Source organism: Somniosus microcephalus, chromosome 16, assembly GCF_052327205.1.
Source record: "Somniosus microcephalus isolate GS21.2 chromosome 16, FLI_Smic_1.0, whole genome shotgun sequence".
Lineage (NCBI taxonomy): Eukaryota > Metazoa > Chordata > Chondrichthyes > Squaliformes > Somniosidae > Somniosus > Somniosus microcephalus.
In genome coordinates this window covers 66,791,416-66,812,387 of record NC_141002.1, presented here as the reverse complement: position 1 = coordinate 66,812,387, position 20,972 = coordinate 66,791,416, and the positions used below count along the sequence as shown (strand labels likewise).

The 20,972-nt window shown below is 44.1% G+C and overlaps 1 protein-coding gene across 1 annotated transcript in view; it reads right to left on the bottom strand.

Annotated features, from left to right (window-relative positions):
• Positions 1–722: 722 nt before the first annotated feature.
• cftr (CF transmembrane conductance regulator) overlaps positions 723–20,972 on the bottom strand; it is a 178,303-nt gene continuing 158,053 nt past the window's right edge. The window contains exons 20-27 of the mRNA XM_086009187.1: positions 19,598–19,825; positions 15,890–15,990; positions 9,571–9,807; positions 7,359–7,514; positions 6,739–6,828; positions 4,029–4,201; positions 3,506–3,611; positions 723–2,797 (exon numbers count right to left, since the gene is read on the bottom strand). Of these exons, the coding sequence (XP_085865313.1) occupies positions 2,591–2,797; positions 3,506–3,611; positions 4,029–4,201; positions 6,739–6,828; positions 7,359–7,514; positions 9,571–9,807; positions 15,890–15,990; positions 19,598–19,825 (1,298 nt within the window). The 3' untranslated portion in view covers positions 723–2,590. The remainder of the gene's footprint in view (positions 2,798–3,505; positions 3,612–4,028; positions 4,202–6,738; positions 6,829–7,358; positions 7,515–9,570; positions 9,808–15,889; positions 15,991–19,597; positions 19,826–20,972) is intronic.

Here is a 20,972-nt window from a genome sequence, read left to right as displayed (position 1 = left end):
TGCGCCCCACTTAGCGCCCTCTTAAGGCGCTAACGGGTGGCGCTACCAACTGAATTTTTCCCCCAAGGTGTCATCACTCCTCAACCAACTTTCTGTCAGGGCCATGATGTCAATGCAATCATCCACGATAAGCTCGTGGATGGCTAGGGCCTTGTTCGCAAGTGAAGGGACATTCTGGAGGGAGATGCGGAGAGGGTCGGTGATGGCTGCCCCACTGCCAGTGTTCACGGGGGTCAACGCTGGGGGGGATGAGTTGGATGGGGAGGAGATTGGCAAGATTTGCCCCCAGTGAGCGCGCTGGGAGGGAAGGTCATTGAGAGAGTAGGATGAGACAGTTGGGGTTGCCGCTCGTAAGGCGGTAACGATGAGTGCCTCGATGGGCCCTTCGTACGGTGTTTAATAGAGAGCATTAGCTGCAGCGCTGAAGTCCAAAATGACAGCGGTAGTATCAAATCAGCGTTACACGCTGACTGTCATCATGATCTGCCTACTCTGCATACTTACGGTGTACGCTCCCAGTGCCCACGCTAACAACCTCACCAAAATGGCACCAGAATGTGGACATCATTTTGGACTCAAAACGGCACCCATAGCGTCGAAAAACTGGGTGCTACGGAGCCGAATTTAGCGCAGTCTATATATACAGAGCTTGAAGAATGAGAATCAGCTGTGATTTGCACAGTTACTCCAGAGTTAAAATGAGACAGGTTATGTAGCATATGTGTCATTGGAGCATTTTTATTATGCATAGAATTTTTGTTTCACATAAACACTAGTATCTCTTCAAAGTGATTAAAGTTCCAAACATATACTAATTACTTAGACTTGAATTTTGCAGAATGTGTTGGTCACACAGTAACAGAAGTAACTTCAAACAAAACTAATGGTTATTTCCTTATTTCTAACATATTTGCATTAAGCCCAATGTGTAGGCAATTCTAAGTTTAATAGAAGAATTGAAAAACAAATTATTCTTTGCATTAAATAGTTTACAGTACTATTTGAATTCCAATGCCAACTTTACTTGGAGAATTCCTAGCATTAAGAAACCATGAGTTATTTTTAAAATATTGATCAAAGTTATATAAAAAGTATACAATTGTTTACAGTGCAAGAGATTAAGTATTTTTTCCTTTTTAAATACTGAACACAACTTAAGATTATAAATGTCCAAAGGTAATAAAATATATAAAAAAGTTATTGCTGTTAAAGATTAGGCTTGAAGTGTAAAAATAATTTTGTATTAAATGAGTGGAGACATTTTCCCAACAAAAGGCTTTTGTCTCCCACATGTCTGTCACACAGCCACCGTCTCAGTTTATGACACAGCTCATTTTCCTTCAGTGGAACAGCTAAAAAACAGGAGGATGAGTAACCATTACTCCATTTTAATTTGAGTAGAAAATTTTAAATATTTTCTACCGTAAAACAGCTCCTGCGACCACTATTACCTAGAAGGACAAAGGCAGCGGGTGCATGGGAACACCATCACCTCCATGTTCTCCTCCAAGTGACACACCATCCTGGCTTGGAAATATATCACCGTTTCTTCATGGTCGCTAGGTCAAAATCCTGGGACTTCCTACCGAACAACATTGTGGGAGCACCTTCACCAAACGGACTGCAGCGATTCAGGAAGAAGACTCACCACCACCTTCTCAAGGACAATTAGGGATGGGCAATAAATGCTGGCCTTGCCAGCGACACCCACATCCCGAGAACAAATAAAAAAATACTTTCTGCAAAATTAGATATATTGGAGAATGTAAATTGTTTATGCCTTTTTTTGCAAGGGGGTTGGATGACTACAGAATACTCTCTAATAATCACTGAATAAATATAAAAATTCTAATTTTGTATTTTCATATTGATGCAAAATGCTACCATAGCCCTGGCAGGGTCAATAATTTGGAATAAATGTTCAAAAAATACAAGATTATCGCAAGCCTTCTACACATTTCTTTCTGAATTACTATTTAAATACAAGGCTTAGAGCAACACAAAGAAGAAAAACTTTACAATACATCCCCTCTGTTGCAAACCTTTCGACCCTTCTCATGCTTAGTTATGTGGTGTGGCACATAAATGAATATCATAGTGCACCATCAGCAAATACTGTGTGCAAGTGTAAGACTCGTAGTTGGGTGCCGACAGTGACTTGTCCACTGCCATAAACATCCCCTAAAAACTATGACTGTGACAGTGATGTCACCACACTGGCGACTGACAAAAGCTCCTGTATTGGCTGCAGTGGAAGACAGTTGGATCTTAATCATCACCAGAGGAGCCCTTAATTTCAATAGAGCTTTGCTGAGCCAATAGAGTTGTGTCAGACTTACTACATTTGGTCCCATGTGGAGCCATCCACTATATAATGTGGATTAACTTCAATCCAAATATACAATTACACTCTTGACCCCAAAAATACTTGAGGGTTGGATGAAAGCCTTGATCAGGGTACCTTTATTTAGCTAGCAGTTTCTAAGAGTAATGAAGAGTTCTGTGCTGTAGATACAGCTGTCACAGTTCTCTGTTTGGAACTGCTTTTAATATCTTCAATAGTATTTTGTTCATTTTGTTCTTTGGAGTTTTATAACCTTGTTTCTTGAAGGTCTTCCTCTGCCTCCTCCTGTAAGGCACTTATTTTTGGTCGTGTTTTCCTCTTGCTTGAGTTCCTTCTGTGAGCTGTAAATAGCTTTGCACGGTCCAAATGTCCAAAGACCTGCTTGAAAAGGCTTGCTTCAGTTAAAAGCTTCTGCAGAGCATCAAACTGTTTAACTGAACATCCCTCAATGACCTAAAACAAAATTAAACACATGATCAGCTGTTAGACAATAGAGTCTATCACAGGTTATCTTCAATTAAATTTAATTCTGGTTTAGTATTAACTTTTACAAGGTCTTAATTGATTAGTGTAAAGTCCAATATAAAATTTTACTAACAACACTTTCAACTGATTCTTTGTTACAATGACCAAAAAATGTGAAAAGCATTGGTAAACAAGGATACACACTGCCTCTGGGATGGGAGAGTGAAGAGCCCTCATCATTGTATCACAAGATTTGTTTAAAGAAATGATTTATTTAATTTAAAACAGCACTTTTTGGCAGCCTATTTGTCCATTGAAGAGATCACAAAAGAGGTCTTGTTGAGAAGTTGATCTTTTGTGGCATATCAGGTGAACTTGTGAATTACAACTGCCTTAGAAGACACAAGCTTTAGGTGGTGATAAAAATGTTGGTCTGATAACTAGACTAATGCACAAGTCTTTCAGGAAAGTGTACTGCATCCAATTTTGTTTCCTATCTTTAGCAGTGATCTGATAAATATCAGTAGTGATATCCTTCCCTTTCTTTACAACAGAGGTCTAATATTTAAGCCAGATTTCCCTGTTTCTGCCAAGAACTACTCCACCTCTGCTTCTATACATGCTGTACACCCTGCTTCATGTAAAAATGTCATCCATGCCAGACACAAGGGACAGAAGACAAACAGAAAGACCTACCAGAAATTGCTGGCAATCAAGGAGAGCTTCCACTCTGTGTTCTGAGAGTATAACAGTGCAGTTTGAAAATGTACGTTTAAGAGTTTTCCTTATGATTTGGAATGTTCTGTTGCAAAAAAGAACAGAAAATTTAGATTGCCATTTTTCATTTTATAAACTCATCTTATAATATTAAATTTTGAATAAGTGATCAATCTCTTACTAGCAATAGATCTGATATCAAATAATAGCTGTAACCATTTGAGAATTATCATTCATCTATATACTATTAGTTCTATACAGCACTCTGCATATGCTTCATATCAGTTATCAATTAGAAAACTACAAAATGAAATTGGAAATAATAATGGTATAAAATGTATGTTTTTCAAAAGCAGAGTATCAAGTTTGGTATTCTAACCATTCATATATTATCTTCAAGTGTTCAAGAAGAATGTTTATTATTTGTTGTCTTTTCAGAGTCCATCAGCTACTTCTAGTCACCATTGTTTCAGCCTATTCACACTCTGTAGTTCAAACTTACACAGGGTCCAGATGAGCAGTAGGTTCATCCAGAAGTAGGATTTTGGCCTTGCTGAGAATGGATCGAGCCAAACACATGAGTTGTTTGTGGCCATTGCTGAGGATATAGCCACCATCCACCAAAACAAAGTTAAGATTGTCTGGAAATTGTTCAATCATTGATTTCAAGCCAACCTACAGAAATATAATTAGCATCAGTAAACCAATCTGTGGAGCCTGCTGTAAGCTTAGATTGCAACAGGTAGAACCATGGGAAATTCATATGGAATCTGAATGGATCCCTTTAATTCAAAGAAGATTAATTTATATTTCACTGTCCTCTCTGATCGTTATGGTGATCTATAGTTTCCTTCATAGGGATTATCTATATTATGCTCCATTTATCCTATGGAATTTTGTGTATAACAACAAAGTAAATCAGTTGGCAGGAGAGATAATTGCAAACTTTAAAGGAAAAATGCATGAGTGTTCATGCGCTTCATGCCATGATTGAGCTCCTTGCCACGGTTAAGCTCACTTCTGCTGCCAGAATCAGGATCCAGTCGCAGTTCTACTCCCAAATCCACAAAAGCAGATTGTAATGGTATAGACTAATAATGGTCAAGTGCACCCAATCTCATAACGTTAAAATATTTGACACTGCATGGCACTACATTGCATTAATACTCTTAAGAAAATTATTGAATCATTTGTGTCAAATCATTGTGATCATTCCTTTGTTACTCATTTGTTTTTGCTCCACTGGCACTAAGGGTGTGAGTCCCTTCTTCTAACTGCATGTCCTCATTTCTCTCTTTCTACTTTTGCACTCACTTAATTGACTTACTATCAGCAATTGATATTTTAAACACCAACATTTATTAGTCACTAGTAGAGTAGTGGATGATTTTTGACATTTTCACACACAATATTAGCCGTATTTTCCGATCGCAGGTCTCCCGCGGAGGCCTGCGATCTGGACAAATCTACGCCCTTGCCTGAGGGCTCCCGGGACGCATGCGCTTCCGATCCTGGGCCTCTCCAAGTGCGCAGGGCCCACGTATCCCAGGGGCGCATGTAGTTCGCAGCGTCCCTGGGATCACGTGGGCCATGGGGAGCCAATCAAAAAAGGGAATCTCCCTTCATACACTTGACAGGAAAACCTGTCAAATATATGAATGGAGATCACCCCCAAAAACATAGTAAAACTTTAAATAATTTTTTTTTTTAAATCACATTTTTAAAATGACTTGAAATTACAATAAATTAAGTATTTTAAACAAAAATTTAATTTTTTGAAAAAGATAATTAAAGTTTTTTACGGGGCTAAAAATAAACTTCCCTTTTTAAAAGTATTTTTAAATGATAAATCAGTGAATTAAAAAAAAAACTTTTTTCAATTCTTATCGTGGTAAAAGCAGGTCTTATGCCTGCTTTTACCAGACGTAAGAATTGTAAGGGTTTTCTGCAGGCAGAGGGTCTCCAAAAAGCGGAACTATCTGCCCGCAGAGGCCCTTCTCCAGGGCAGGTGGAGGATCTGTCAAGAGCATTCTTGACAGATCGGAAATGCCGGTTTTCAGCGCATGCGCTGTGCATGCCTAAAACCGGCATTTCCGGTGTCCCTATGGGTGGGTACACAGCGCATACCCACCCGTAGTGACCGGAATATTTGGGGCATTGAACCAACTTAGCATCTAATCAATAATTCATTAATAATTTTTTGCAACACATTTTCATTCTTATGAAATCTAACCTTCCTTCCTGTTCATGCCCCATGTGAATGTACAAGTATCCGAAAATAACAAACTAAGCTGATGTTTTACAGAACTTTAACCTGTTTTTAATTCCACTGTATTTTTCATATGAAAACTGACAAATTTAAATCTGCTTTTTACAATGAGATTTGGATCTTATCAAGCTATGTTGTGATAAGCAAATACATTATTTACACGGAAATTTCTGCCATGAGATAATTCATTATCCAGTGAGTAGCTCAGCCATATGGACCAGGAAAGTTTCATGCTTGATCCCTGGTCTGTGTTGAGTTACCTATTCTCAGCCAGGATAGCAGTAGGTATGGCCTCAGCATCCCTGGGCTAGAGAGAAAAATCAGCCAGGACTCCCACTAATTATTGTTGTTCAACAACCCCGCTGGAAATGCACATGTATAGGTTTCCGCACGAGAACAGGATTGGACTCAGCTATGATGCCCCAAAGTGGAAAATAGCTTGCCAGTAGACATTGTCAAGAGTCAAAAATGAACACTGATCATTTGGGTGAGTTGCTGGATAATACCCATGGAATTGTGTCCCAGCAAAGAGTCAAGGCCTTCATTAGGGATTGGGAGAAAATCAAAGCACTTTGCTTTTTTTAAAAATTGCATTAGGAAACAAAAAAATAGTGCTGGATTAAGAACACTGACTTTGATGTTATTCTGAGAAGAATTCAATCTACAGCAGAGAGATTGAATTCACCCACTCAATAAAACCCACTGCTCAATGCAAACACAGCTGATATATGCAGAGTGCAAAGTAATCATGCAATGAGCTTTGGAATAGATTTTTTAACTTGATGTAAAGAACATTATTTATAGCCTGAGAAAATTCAATCAAATTACAATTATTTATTATGAAATTGGGCATATTGATATCACAGTTGTTTCAGTTCATCCAGGATAATGAATGATGCACTGTATGTATAATTATCACCCAATAATGTGATTTATGGTTTACCTCTTCAGTGACTTTCCAGATCTCCTCATCACTCCACTGTTCATAAGGATCCAGGTTCTTCCGGAAGGTCCCAGAGAACACAAAGACTTTCTGTAAGGTGGAATATTGAATGACAGTTGTTTTCTGAGGGACATTGTACAAGTTTATTACAGTTCTGATGGACATCATCATCAATATGTCATCACAGGATGAGAAGGTAGGAAAAACAGAAGGCCATTCGGTTCCTCCTCTGTTGTTTAGGCACACATACAGGCCTGATCATAGCATAGCACCAGCTGGGTTCATGCGCCAAATGCTTACATTGTTCTACAGTTTTAAATGCATGTTAGATAGGGCATGTACTGGAAGTTGATGAAAATCCCACATTCTTGAAACAACTATTACGTAAGGAAAATCATTCAAATTTTCTCCTTGAATACAAAAACCTCTTCCAATTTATGCTTTAATCTTTATCCCCAGTCTAGTCTAAATCATGCTAACATATCCAATATTATTGTATTCACATTTGTGAAAGAAAATCAATAAGGGGCCATCACTGATGTGCTGTACAGAGTATTGGAATTCCTGCATGTCTCCCATTCAAAAGTCTTTGCAGCTGTCTGCATGTTTCAATACATTACCTGTGGGATGACACCAAATGCTTTCCTCCACTTTTGCAAAGAGACTGAATTCCAGGAAATCCCATCAATCTGTATTTCCCCTTCAGTAGACAAGAGACGCAAAAGAGCAGAAAGTAATGTGCTTTTCCCAGCACCTGTCCGTCCGAGCAGTCCAACCTGTTATTGTATCCAGAGCACAGTGCTTAATAACAAAACTAAACCAACACCTGGAATGGACTGGATGCATTTGAAACGTTAAGTATGATATGGAAGAAACGCAAATACATTTTTGTTGCAGAGCAAATGATTTGCATTAGTTTTCAGTATCTCAGAAGTGACTCATTGAACAACTGTTATTGCAAATAACTGCTGCAAGTAAACATTTTGGAGCCTTTTGCTTACAGGTGGCATTAGGTTTTAAAATAAAACAGACTTATGCCTGTTTATTGAAGGTATTTATCTGAAATGACTTCCCAATGATTCTAATGCTGGAACTCGCAACTTGCATCAGGTTTTCAACATGGCTGCATATAAACTGCATAAAAGCAGCCTAAATTACTTGAGAACCCTAAGGGAGTCTGCTGGCCTCCGACTGTTTCGAAGGAGTCAAAAAGAACTGCCAGTGAAATCCTATAGAAAGCCTATTCAAAGTGAACAGAAGTGAACGTAGTCAGCTCTGAGTTGAAGGATTAATGCTAGAAGGACATCAGTGTTTTGAAATGTCCGTGGAATTATTAAAAATGTTAAAATATGTGCCCAATATTTCAAAAGAGTTAACATTTTAAAATTATTATTTTTGGATATCTAGTGTCGTACCTGCAGTGAACCAACTGCTTTTCCCTGGCAATTTTATTCAATAAAAATGTTTAAATAATTTTCCAGACACTTTCCATCTGGCTATCAGGTTGTAGTCACAATCAATCATCTATGCCTAATTTCAGGGAATAAAACATAATTTTGTTTCATTAATTTGCAATGCCATTTTCCTGTGCATCTTTTCAGGAGCTGATACTGATGAGTTCTCCCAATGTTCAAAACAAATCTAAAAATTGGGGGAACAATTGAGGGAAGTTATGGACAGGATAGTAATAGATAGAGAAGAAGTACTAAAAAGATTAGCATTACTGAAAGTTGGTAAGTCACCTGGTCCAGATGGAATGTATCCTAGGTTGCTAAAAGAAGCAAAGGTAGAGATAGCAGAGGAATTGGTCACAATCTTTCAAACGTCATTGGATACAAGAGTAGTGCCAAAGGACTGGAGGGTTGCTAATGTTACACCACTATTCAAGAAAGGGGAGAGGGCTAAACCAGGAAACTACAGGCCAGTCAGCCCAACATCGGTGGTGGGGAAGTTATTGGAAACCACTATCAGGGACAAAATAAACTTTCATTTGGAAAGGCATGGATTAATCAGGGCGAGCCAGCATGGATTTTTTAAAGGTAAATCATGTCTGACTAACTTGATTGAATTCTTTGATGAGGTAACAGAGAAAGTAGATGTTATACATATGGACTTTCGGGAGACAGTCGACAAAATGCTACACAGGAGGTTTATTAAAAAGATGGAAGCCCATGGAATTAATGGGAAAGTGGCAGTATGGATACAAAATTGGCTCAGTGACAGGAAGCAAAGGGTGATGGTGGATGGATGTTTTCAGACTGGGAGGTGGTTTGCATAATATAATTTGCACTGGTGTTCCCCAAGGGTCAGTTTTGGATCCATTACTCTTTGCAATTCTAGACTTGGGTGTAGGGAACAGCATTATAAAGTTTGCAGATGATATGAAATTTGGAAAGGTTAGGACTGTTCTCCTAGGAACAGAGAAGGTTAATAGATGACCTAATAGAGGTTTTCAAGGTGATGAGAGGGAGTAGATCAATAACTAAAGGTTATAGATTCAAAATTATTGGCAAACGATCTAGATGGGAGATGAGGAGAATTTTTTCACTCAGAGATTTGTCGGGATCGGGAATGTTCTACCTGAAAAAGTGATGGAAGCTGATTCTATAAATAATTTTAAAAGGGAGTTGGACAGGTATTTACAGGGGAGCTTACAGGGTTATGGATAAAAAGCTGGATGTGGGACTAAGCATGACTGCTCTTTCAAAGAGCCAGCATAGGCACGATGGGCCGAATGGCCTCCTTCTGTGATATAAGTTTCTATGATTCTGTGAAAGAACACTGGTTTAAGACAGCATTCTTGCATTGTAATGGATATATCTACTGCCTTACCCTTTGTCCTGCATTTACTGAGAAGGAAAGGTCCTGCAGCACTGCACGCCCATCATTGGTATACTTGGCTGTGAGGTTGTTCACCATCATTTGCCCTCCAGATGGCCACTCTTTGGTTAGGTGCTTGTTTTCAATTACAAGCACATCCGATGGGTTGTTGGCATTATGTCGGTTCTTGGTTTCAGAGCCTTCTGGGGGTATGTCAATGTATTTAAAAACACGACTTACAGACCTCATCTGAAGGCAAGAACATTATTAAGGGTCATTATAGGTGTACAAGCTTAAGGGTTCCACTGATTTCATTGGTTCTCAATTATGACTGACCACTTTTTAAACTTGCAAAATTTAAATTCATTCAAATTCAATAGTTTGGCAAATTTTATTTTTTGGGTTTATAATTGATATTGTACATGCTGTAATGCATTATAAACAGGTATGCAATGGCAGATAAAGTACAACTTGGTGAGTCTGAGGAATGTAAATGGTCAGTTCTTAAGAACCATTTGACAGTAATGAATCATGATGGCTCATACATTAAAGGCTGAAAGTTCTTGACTTTGAACCTCTCAGTTAGAACTTTTAACACACATGGTCATGAGTTAACTAAAGCTTTTTGTTACAAATGGTGTCTGTAGTGTATGTAACCTGTACCACCTTAAGAGACTACCTTAAGGTGATGGACTACTTTCTGATGGCTCCTGTACATTGTAGTACCGGTGGTGACCACACCGGTATATAAACCCTGTGGAGCAAATTGTATTTCAGTTCAGCCCTGACCCTCAGTTACTAAAGACCTGTTTAAGTACTCTGTTGTCTGTGTCCAGTTATTACATTTGAAAGCACAGACTCAACAGTGGCGACGAGTCTGATCGTACCTAGCGGCAGTTTTGCATCCAAGGAAGCTTCGTCCTCAGAACGGGCGTCGAAAAGGGGCATCCGCCCTCATCATCCTGCTGAGCACTGCATCGCACGGGAGGCCATCGGGAACCCGGTTTGGTTTGCTGGCCACGAAGTCCACCATCAGCAACAGGCAGTGATCATTCCTTCTACGACAGCGGCGGGTAAGCCCGATCGAGCGGCACGGAGGGGAAGTCGGCCGAGTTGTCAGTGGGAGAAGGGGAGGGAAAACGAAGAAAGGGCGGAGAACACGACCGCAGCCGGTGTCAGGGGCCGGACTGCAATCGGGGCAGAGACGCGCAGCAGCCAGAAAAGCGTTGATGTCCACGAGGACCGCGGGAGCGGCGGGGAACAAGAGCAGCAGCGTCGGGGGAAATAAAGGACCGCTGGGAGGCGAGAACGGCAACAGCGCGGTAATCGCCATTTTAGTCGGCGGGGGAAGAAGACAAGCGCGGGAAAAGCCGCCAAGCGCGAGAAGCCGCCATTTTGAAAAATAAAATAAAATAAAGGAAACTCAACAAGGATGCCAAAAACGGGTAACATCACTGCTTTTGATAGCGATGTAGAAGATTGGGCCACTTATGTGGAACGCGTTGACGTTTACTGTACAGCGAATGAGGTACCGGCGGATAAGAAAGCACTAACCCTATTAAACTCGATGGGTACGAAGACGTACAGGTTATTAAGGCACCTTGTAACACCAGATAAACCGGTAGGAAAGAGTTTCGCGGAGATTGTTACTATCCTGCAAGAGCATTTAAACCCCACACCGCTGCTGATAGCGGAACGATTTAAATTTTACAAAAGAATTCAGCTTAAAGAGGAAAGCAACGCTGAATTCTTAATCGAACTGCGCAAGTTATCAAAGTACTGTCAGTTCGGTACAGGACTAGCAGACGCTCTGAGAGATAAGTTCGTGTGTGGGCTACTAAAGGAAGGAACCCAGAAGCGACTGCTAGAGGAAAAGGATCTTACGCTGGACAAAGCTTTCAGCATTGCAGCATCGCACGAGGCAGCAGCACGAGGCACTGCAGAAATGCAGCAAAGGCCATCGGAATTCAGCACCAATGAAATGGCATTGGGCGCAGTAAATTGCTATCGTTGCGGAAGGACAACGCATGATCAGAACCAGTGCTGGTTCAAAGATAAAGAATGCAGGCAATGTGGCAAGCTTGATCACATAGCGAGAGTATGCCGGTCAGGAAAGAAGACCAGCAACAAAAAGTCGCCGCAGGAGAAGTACAAAAAAGTACACAAGGTGACAGAGAACAGTTTGGATGAACAGAAGACGGATTCAGACTCCAGCAGTAAGGAACTGGGTTGTCTAAAAATATATAATGTGGGTAACACAGCAGACCACCAAACTATCTGGGTCATGCTTCGGATAGCAGGAGTCCAAGTGAAGATGGAATTGGACACTGGATCGGCATTAACGGTCATGAATAAGCAAGATTACAAAAAGTTATTCTCACACATTCCCCTGAGGGATATGGAGATTGTATTGAAAACATACACGGGGCAAAGAGTATACCCCATCGGAAAGATAAAGGTAAAGGTGGTCTACAATGGTAAAGAAAGTCAGGGAATGGACTTGTATGTGTTACCTGAGGGAGGTCCGCCACTACTGGGACGGGAATGGATCCGGAGAATAAATATGGACTGGCATTCCATACAAGCACTGACTGTAGATTCCTGTAAAGAGGACGACATCAAACCTAAACGACTGTCCAAGATATTGGACGATGCTAAGGAGGTGTTCCAACAGGGACTGGGAACACTGAAAGGAATTACGGCAAACATCAAGGTTGAAGAACATGCAAACCCAAAATTTTTCAAAGCCAGACCGGTACCTTATGCGATACGACCTGCTGTGGAAGCAGAGCTGGAAGGGCTAGAACGTTCAGGAGTACTGTCAAAGGTGGACTGGAGCGAATGGGCCACATCCATTGTTCCCGTCATGAAGCGTTCATTGAGCAACAAGCCGGGGGAACCTGGGAAGGTTCGCATCTGTGGCGATTTTAAGATCACTGTTAATCCGGTTCTTCACACGGTGCAATATCCGCTTCCGCGGATTGAGGATATCTTCGCTTTGCTGTCTGGCGGGAAACACTTCACCAAGATAGACCTGGCGCAGGCGTACCTACAGATGGAGGTTGATGAAGCGTCACGCCAGTATCTCATGATCAACACACATAAGGGCTTATATCGGTATAATAGACTGGTTTTTGGAGTGGCATCGGCTCCAGCGATTTGGCAAAGGGCCATGGAGCAGGTATTACAGGGAATTCCAGGCACACAATGCTACCTGGACGACATTCTGATTACAGGAGATGATGATAAGGAACACCTCGCGAATTTGGAGCAGGTGCTCACCAGATTGAAAGAATATGGACTCAGAGTTAATCGCCAGAAATGTGAGTTCTTTCAGAAGCGAATCTCGTACTGCGGCCACGTCATTGACCAGGAGGGGCTTCATAAGTCACCTGACAAGATCGAAGCTGTTGTGAAAGCTCCCGCTCCGGAAAATGTATCCCAGTTGAGGTCGTTCCTTGGGTTGATTAACTATTACCACAAGTTTCTTCCAAATTTATCCACGGTGTTATACCCGCTGAACACTCTTTTGCAAATGGGAGTACCATGGAAGTGGAGCGAGGACTGTAAGCGGGCTTTTCAAAAAAGCAAGGCACTGATCACCTCTAAGGAAGTGTTGGCTCACTTTAACCCAACGCTGCCTATTCGTTTAGCTTGTGATGCTTCTCCATATGGTATCGGGGCAGTGCTCTCACATAAGTTGCCAAATGGCTTGGAAAGGCCAGTCACATTCGCATCCAGATCATTGACCTCCGCAGAGCGCAACTATGCTCAGATAGATAGGGAGGCTCTCAGCCTCGTGTGGGGAGTTAAGAAATTTAACCATTACCTGCAAGGCCAAAGGTTTACGCTGCTGACAGATCACCAGCCGTTGGTTTCCATTTTTAACCCTAAGAAGGGTGTTCCGGTTATGATGGCGCAGAGGCTTCAGAGATGGTCCCTTTTCCTAGGGGCACATCAATATGATATCGAATTCAAAGGTACAAAGCAACATGGTAATGCTGATGGGCCGTCGCGCCTGCCACTACCTACAGCGGAAGAGGCACCGGCAGTTGACCCTGTCGAGATATTTCACTCGACCATCATCGAATGCTTACCAGTCACCAATGCGAGTATTGAGAGAGAGACCCGAAACGACCCGACACTGTCTCGGGTCTACGATTTGACAGTGAAGGGATGGCCAGCACATGGCGAACCACTGTTACCGGCATTCTCAGCCAGGCGAGAACAGCTGTCCGTCTGTCAAGGAACATTGATGTATGGAACAAGGGTGATTATTCCTCCTAAATTAAGGGAGAGAGCTCTGAAGGAACTGCATGAAGATCATCTGGGGGGAGTCAAGATGAAAGGCCTTGCTAGGGCTTATGTGTGGTGGCCAGGTATCGACAAACAAATAGAGGATCTGACTAAAAGCTGCTCAGGGTGCCAAAAAGTTCAAAACGCACCTCCAATTGCACCGCTGCATCCGTGGGAATGGCCTTCAACCCCATGGCAACGTGTGCATATCGACTTTGCAGGTCCATTCATGGATTCCATGTTTTTGATAGCGGTAGACGCACATTCTAAATGGCCAGAAGTGATTAAGATGTCGACCACTACCTCTGAAAAGACGATCACAGTTCTAAGAACCATATTTGCAAGGAATGGGTTGCCAGAACAAATATGTTCAGACAACGGACCACAGTTCGTGTCAGAAGAATTCCAGAAATACATGAAAAAGAATGGGGTGAAACACTATACATCTGCCCCATATCATCCGGCTACCAATGGGTTGGCCGAGAGATTTGTACAAATGTTCAAAAAGGCGATAAAGGCCATGAGCGAAGACAATATTCCACTACAACACAAGGTGGACAATTTCCTGATGGCATATCGAAACGCCACGCATGCAGTGACAAATCAAAGCCCTGCCATAATGTTCTATAACAGGAGGTTGCGGTCCCAGTTGGATTTGTTAAAACCCAATGTGCGTAGGGAAGTCGAAAACAAACAATTCCAGCACGTAAATAACAAGGCCACTCGGAGTTTCGAAATAGGACAACCAGTGTTGGCCAGGGACTATAGGAATGATAAATGGCAATCCGGAACAATTCGTGCCCGACAAGGACCCTTGATGTACACGGTAGACGTTGGTGGGAACGTAATACGACGTCATGCTGACCAACTTGTGGAATCGAGGACAAGGGTCGACCCCATGTCTATGGCAGAGACACCAGTTGAAGAAGTTATTGAGCCTGTAGCATCTACCTCAGACTCGAACGTACATGATGATGTTCAATCCATAAGAGATCAAATGGATGAGTCACCCCAGCAACGAGAACCAGAGACCCCTGAAAGGCGTTATCCGGCCCGGATCAGGAGGCCTCCTCAGAGACTGAATCTTTGAACAGTTTTGTATGAAAGTTGTATATATGTTATCCATGTTATGTTTAAATTGGGGTGTACACTGTTAAGCTAAAAGGGGAGGAATTGTAGTGTATGTAACCTGTACCACCTTAAGAGACTACCTTAAGGTGATGGACTACTTTCTGATGACTCCTGTATATTGTAGTACCGGTGGTGACCACACCGGTATATAAACCCTGTGGAGCAAATTGTATTTCAGTTCAGCCCTGACCCTCAGTACTAAAGACCTGTTTAAGTATTCTGTTGTCTGTGTCCAGTTATTACATTTGTAAGCACAGACTCAACAGTATCATCAATTCAAACCAACGTACAGCTGACCAACTCATCAAGAGCAGCTCAATACAATTAATTTTATAGCTAATTGTTGTCTGTCTCACTGCCTTCACGTGATAATAGGTAACCGATTTTGTAGAATCGGCTCATCTCTTAATTATATTCCGTAGAATTTGACAATTTTTTGTCAGAGTGTGATGTCCTCTTTTATATTCAAAGGGCGTTTTTCTTTTCTTCCCTTTTCTATTTTGTCTGTGCTACACATCATCCTTGGGTAGGTGTATGGGTGATCTTTACTCAGGCATTCCCCAGTATCACTCTGAACCAGTTACTGAGATGTACACAAGTCTAACCCTGGTATGAATGTCAATGATTTTCTCTCCCTATGGAGAGGCACTAGGCCTTGCTTGATGTCTATAATGTTGCCATTTTTTACCATAATCTTAAAATAAGTCTACTGAGCATGTGTTTCTACTGTGTATTCACATGTATTTTAGATTTTCAGCAGTAACATATAGTAAACAAATCTTTCCATAGAACCTGGTCAATGGATCATCATACCTATCATTTGATCGGTGCATTATATAATGCGATTACTTCATGAATCATCAAGCATATCTAAAAACTAGAGCACATTATGAATATTCTTTACCAGACCATCCACGTCTATGCTTGAATTGACAGCCCACTGCAGAGTACTTGTGATGTTCATTGCTAAGGTGAGGATAATTCCAACTTGTCCTTCCCCGACATCTAAAGAAAACAATTTGATTTGTAAATTCATAAAACTCTGGAATTCACTGCCTAAACCTCTCCGCCTCTCCACCGCTCTTTCCTCCTTTAAGACCTATCTTCAAATCTACCTTGCTAACCAAGGTGTTAGTCACCCCTCCTAGTGGGGGGGAATTTTAACCTAAAAAAAATGAGTGGGTTAGGAGCGTGGGGGTAGTTAACGTGTTAAAATTGTGAACCCCAACCTGAACCCATCTCCAACCTGCCCACTTCCCATTTTAACGGAAGCAGCCCAGGCAGCGGGCAACCAACCCGCTCCCAGGAGGTGGGACGTTTATTTAAATATTATAATGAGGCTGGAAGCCTCTTCTTTAACCTTCATTTTCTGTTTAACCGTAGCTGGTTGGGTTTTGCACACCTCGTGAAACCCACCAACTACCGCAAGGCGAGGACTGCTGCATCCAGGAGGAAAGTGCCTTTACACTTACCTCCTGAATCCAGGGTCCTTGCCTAACCCACCCCCGCGATCGGAGACGCCCCACAACGAGGCCTCTGATCATCCCCCCCAAGTCTCCCCCCGCCACGAGAACTCCAATCACCCCCCCCCACCCCCCAGGCCTCCAATCCCCCACCCCCAGGCATCCCCCCCCCTCAGGCCTCCAGTCCCCTGCCCCCAGGCCTCCAATCCCCCACCCCCAGGCCTCCCCCGCCCCCAGGCCTCCAGTCCCCTGCCCCCAGGCCTCCAATCCCCCACCCCCAGGCCTCCAATCCCCCACCCCCAGGTCTCCAATCCCCCGCCCCCAGGCCCCCAGGCCTCCCCTGCCCCCAGGCCTTCGATCCCCCGGCCCCAGGCCTCCAATCCCCCGCCCCCAGGCCTCCCCCACCCCCAGGCCTCCAATCCCCCACCCCCAGGCCTCCAATCCCCCGCCCCCAGGCCTCCCCTGCCCCCAGGCCTCCAATCCCTCACCCCCAGGCCTCCAATCCCCCGCCCCCAGGCCTCCCCCAGGCCTCCCCTGCCCCCAGGCCTCCAGTCCCCTGCCCCCAGGCCTCCAATCCCCCGGCCCCAGGCCTCCAATCCCCCGCCCCCAGGCCTCCCCTGCCCCCAGGCCTCCAGTCCCCTGCCCCCAGGCCTCCCCCGCCCCCAGGCCTCCAATCCCCCACCCCCAGGCCTCCCCCGCCCCCAGGCCTCCCCCGCCCCCAGGCCTCCAATCCCCCACCCCCAGGCCTCCAATCCCCCACCCCCAGGCCTCCCCCACCCCCAGGCCTCCAATCCCCCGCCCCCAGGCCTCCAATCCCCCGCCCCCAGGCCTCCCCCGCCCCCAGGCCTCCCCTGCCCCCAGGCCTCCAGTCCCCTGCCCCCAGGCCTCCAATCCCCCGCCCCCAGGCCTCCCCCGCCCCCAGGCCTCCAATCCCCCACCCCCAGGCCTTCGATCAATCCCCCCAGGCCTCCCCCCACCATGAGAACTCCAATCCACCCCCCAGGCCTTCTGGCCCCCGATCCTCACCCGACCACCAGCCCCCACCCACCCCATGCTGGTCACGGCCGGCCCACGACGGTCTCAACCCCACTGCTCCTCCGGCCACCGGACCACCGCCACCCCACTCCTCCAGCTGGTGAGCGGCATGATCACAATCTTTTCAGACCCGCCTGTTTTCCTCCGGCTGGCCCGACCCCGCTTCTCTGGCCGGCCCCCGACCCCCAAGCGATTCCTCCCTCCCCTCCTCTGTGTGGCTGAGCGCCACAGGCCTACCCGCCCAGAGCCAGCCAGCCTCTCAATCTGGCTGGCTGCAGGTGGGAACCAGAGGCTTCCCATGCAAATCAGGCCCTGCCGTTAAATTTGGCAGTGCCTGCGGGAAACCTGTTCTCCCGGGTTTCCCAACCACCTTGGAGCCCTCCCATTAAAATTCCGCCCAATATCTCCTGTTTGCCTTGTTTTTTTTGTCTGAATACGCTTCTGTGAAGCACCTCGGGTTGTTTAACTACGTTAAATGCGCGATAGGCACAATGGGCCGAATGGCCTCCATCTGTGCTGTATCATTCTCGGTATCATTCTATACATGCAAGTTAAGTTGTTGTTAAAGCCTTGTTGCAGTATTTATTGAACCAGCCATATTCAACCCTTATTTACATATGAAGGTAAGCATAATGGTCCAAACAACCACTTTAAGCAACAAAATGATATGTATAATATGTACAGAATATGGTGAAAAATTTCAGGCGGCACCTAACTCCATTTACTAGTATTTTATACACATGAAAAAAAATAAGAGAAATAATTAATGTTTCTGAAAATTCATGACCGTAACTTGGTGAGACTCCACTGGAACAACCAGAAACAAGGCCGGGATCCAGCTTTGCACCCAAGTTTCCAGGATGGCCTTATGGTGGTAGAGCTACCCTACCCCTTATAAGGCCATCGATGCAAGGGAAGCAGCGCTGGGGTGGGGACTCCAAATGACAGAGTTCTCATTCCATAGAGCTGTGTTTGGGATCTGGCGTATGGTTGGTGCTACTTGGCAACCAATGGATTAATGTAGGGCCAGCCCTCCATGATTATGGCCTGGACCCCAAAGATTAAAAAGATGTAATGATTTAATGGTGGCCCCTTTATAATGGGGCCCACAGGGTTAACTCTAAGCTGTTTCTGGGGGGAGGGACTGCAGAATGTCTCCACTAGCATTGGGACTCTAACTGGACTTTCCAGCCACTTTGGCATAGGTTGCACCCCTAGCTCACTAAAGACATTTAAAACGTGGGACCTCCTCCTAACCCCACAAACTTGGGGAGGGTCAGAAGGCAGGCATCGGGGCGGCGCATCTCAGTACTTGCACCAAGATGTGTTTTCTGTGGCTTGGGGGAGTCCGTGTTTCACGTTTATATGGAGTGTGAGAGGTTGCAGCCCCTCTTCCATTATCTGAAGGGGCTGCCCCTCGATTTTTGGCTGCACTTCAGTCCCACGCTCCTGATCATTGGAGGGGAGCGGGCAGGGTAGGGGACCTCCTCGCGGGACTGCTCCTGAGCCTGGCCAAAGTGGCCATCAACTGGTCCAGGCAACGGGCGGTCGAGGGGGTCGTTTGGCTCGACTGCCTGCCTCTCTTCCGTGGCCATGTTCACGCCCGGGTGGCCCTGGAGATGGAGCACACGGTGTCCACCAGCACGCTCGAGGCCTTCCGCGACCGGTGGGCACCGGAGTGACTGGAGTGCGTCATCACTCCCGGGAATAGAATTTTAATTTGATTTATTAAATTTCCTTTAATGTTTTAAGTTAAGTTACAGTTTATTTGTTTTTGTGTGCACCAAAAGAGTACACCAGGATGTGCTACCCTGTGGATTTTTGAGGCCAGTATTTACTAGTATGCATGCATTATTTAAAAAGGTTGTAGTAAGGAATTTAAGGACTAAGAAGAAGTGGCTCTTCTAGCTATTAGATTCCAATAACATTTATTAACATTGAGTTATTGTTTTAATTATACAAGAATGATAAAGGACAATTACATCAATTAAGTTTGGATAAATGGTCACAAGGGCTTCTGATGAAAGGTCCACACCTGAAACATTAACCAATCATTACTCTTTGGTGCTGATGGATGTGCTGCATATGTTTTCTTTTTATCTCAACAAACTTACTGTGTGTTGCTATGGCGATGAAAGTAACTGCAATAAAGAAGAGGACAAATACAATGTCAATCCTCATCTGAAACCAACGCAGTGTTGAGAGGTAGAGAAACCAGTTTGCAGTATGGAGGTTCAAAGCCTTGTGAAAAAGTGTTTCAAAGTAAGACTGTCGGCCAAATGCTCTTACTGTCCACAGTCCTCTCAAGGATGTGATGAGATGGCTGAAAATAGGGCTGCGAGCTGTAACCAAGCAGAGGTAAACAGATATTGTTATTAACGTGACCTCCAATGGTGGGTTAGAGCTAAGACTATGGGGGAGAATTTCCCCGCGCTATTTTGCTGTTCTACTATTAAAAATTTTTTGCACCCGCTGGTGATCAGGAGAGATACTTACACAGTTTACCAGGTCAACTCATTTGCATAACCACTGAAGGAATGATTGACTTAAATCCCATTTAAAGTGAGTGTACACGGCTGAAGTGTATCAGAATGCAGCCTTTGAAAAGACTTCACAGTCGGCACACTTCAGCACCAGACTGTGGGGCAACCAGGTAAGTGTTTGGCTCACTCACCCGGCCCTCAGATAACTTCACTGCACGTCTCATTAATATTTTTATCATACTTTACAAGAATGCCTACAGCAGGACCCTCTGAAGTAAATAGCCAAACTGAGCAAGGCGTGGTATCCAGGAACAGAAGAAGAACACAGATTCGGACCTCCTAGCCTTCTTCGATGAAATAGAATTAAGGAGGCGCAGACACCTGGATATTTTAATTTTATTTATTCTCTGAATATGGATGTCGCTAGAAAGGTTGGCATATATTGCCTATCCTTAGTTTCCCTTGAGAGGGTGGTGCTGCTGCCTATATGGTGAAGGTCATCCCAAAATGCTATTAAGTAGGAAGTTTGAGGAATTCGATCCAGCGACAGTGAAGGAATGGAAATATATGTCCAAGTTAGGATGGTGTGTGACTTGGAGGGGAACTTGGAAGTGATAGTGTTCCTACACATCTGCAGAGGTGGTACTAATACTGAACCGCAGGACTGCAGACCAGTGCTGAAAAAAAAGTAAATAACTTCACCAGGGAAGGCAAGGTAGGACACTGGACTCGCTCTTTTTTATTCCTTACCTAGACTGGACTCTCTCTTTCTTCTATTCCTTCACCCTCTTAAATCTTGAACAACTAACCCATCACGGTGCACTCTGGTTAAAGGGGGCTCGAACTTGACATCTTGCACTATAGCTTGAAACTGCTGTGTCATTTTGATATATGCAAATTAGATCAGCCAGAACTTGGGCGGGCAGCTCCCAGGAAAGATCATAAAGCATTTTCATAGCTTCTGCCTGATTTTCCTGCCAAAAATAATTTTCTGCACCGTTTATGC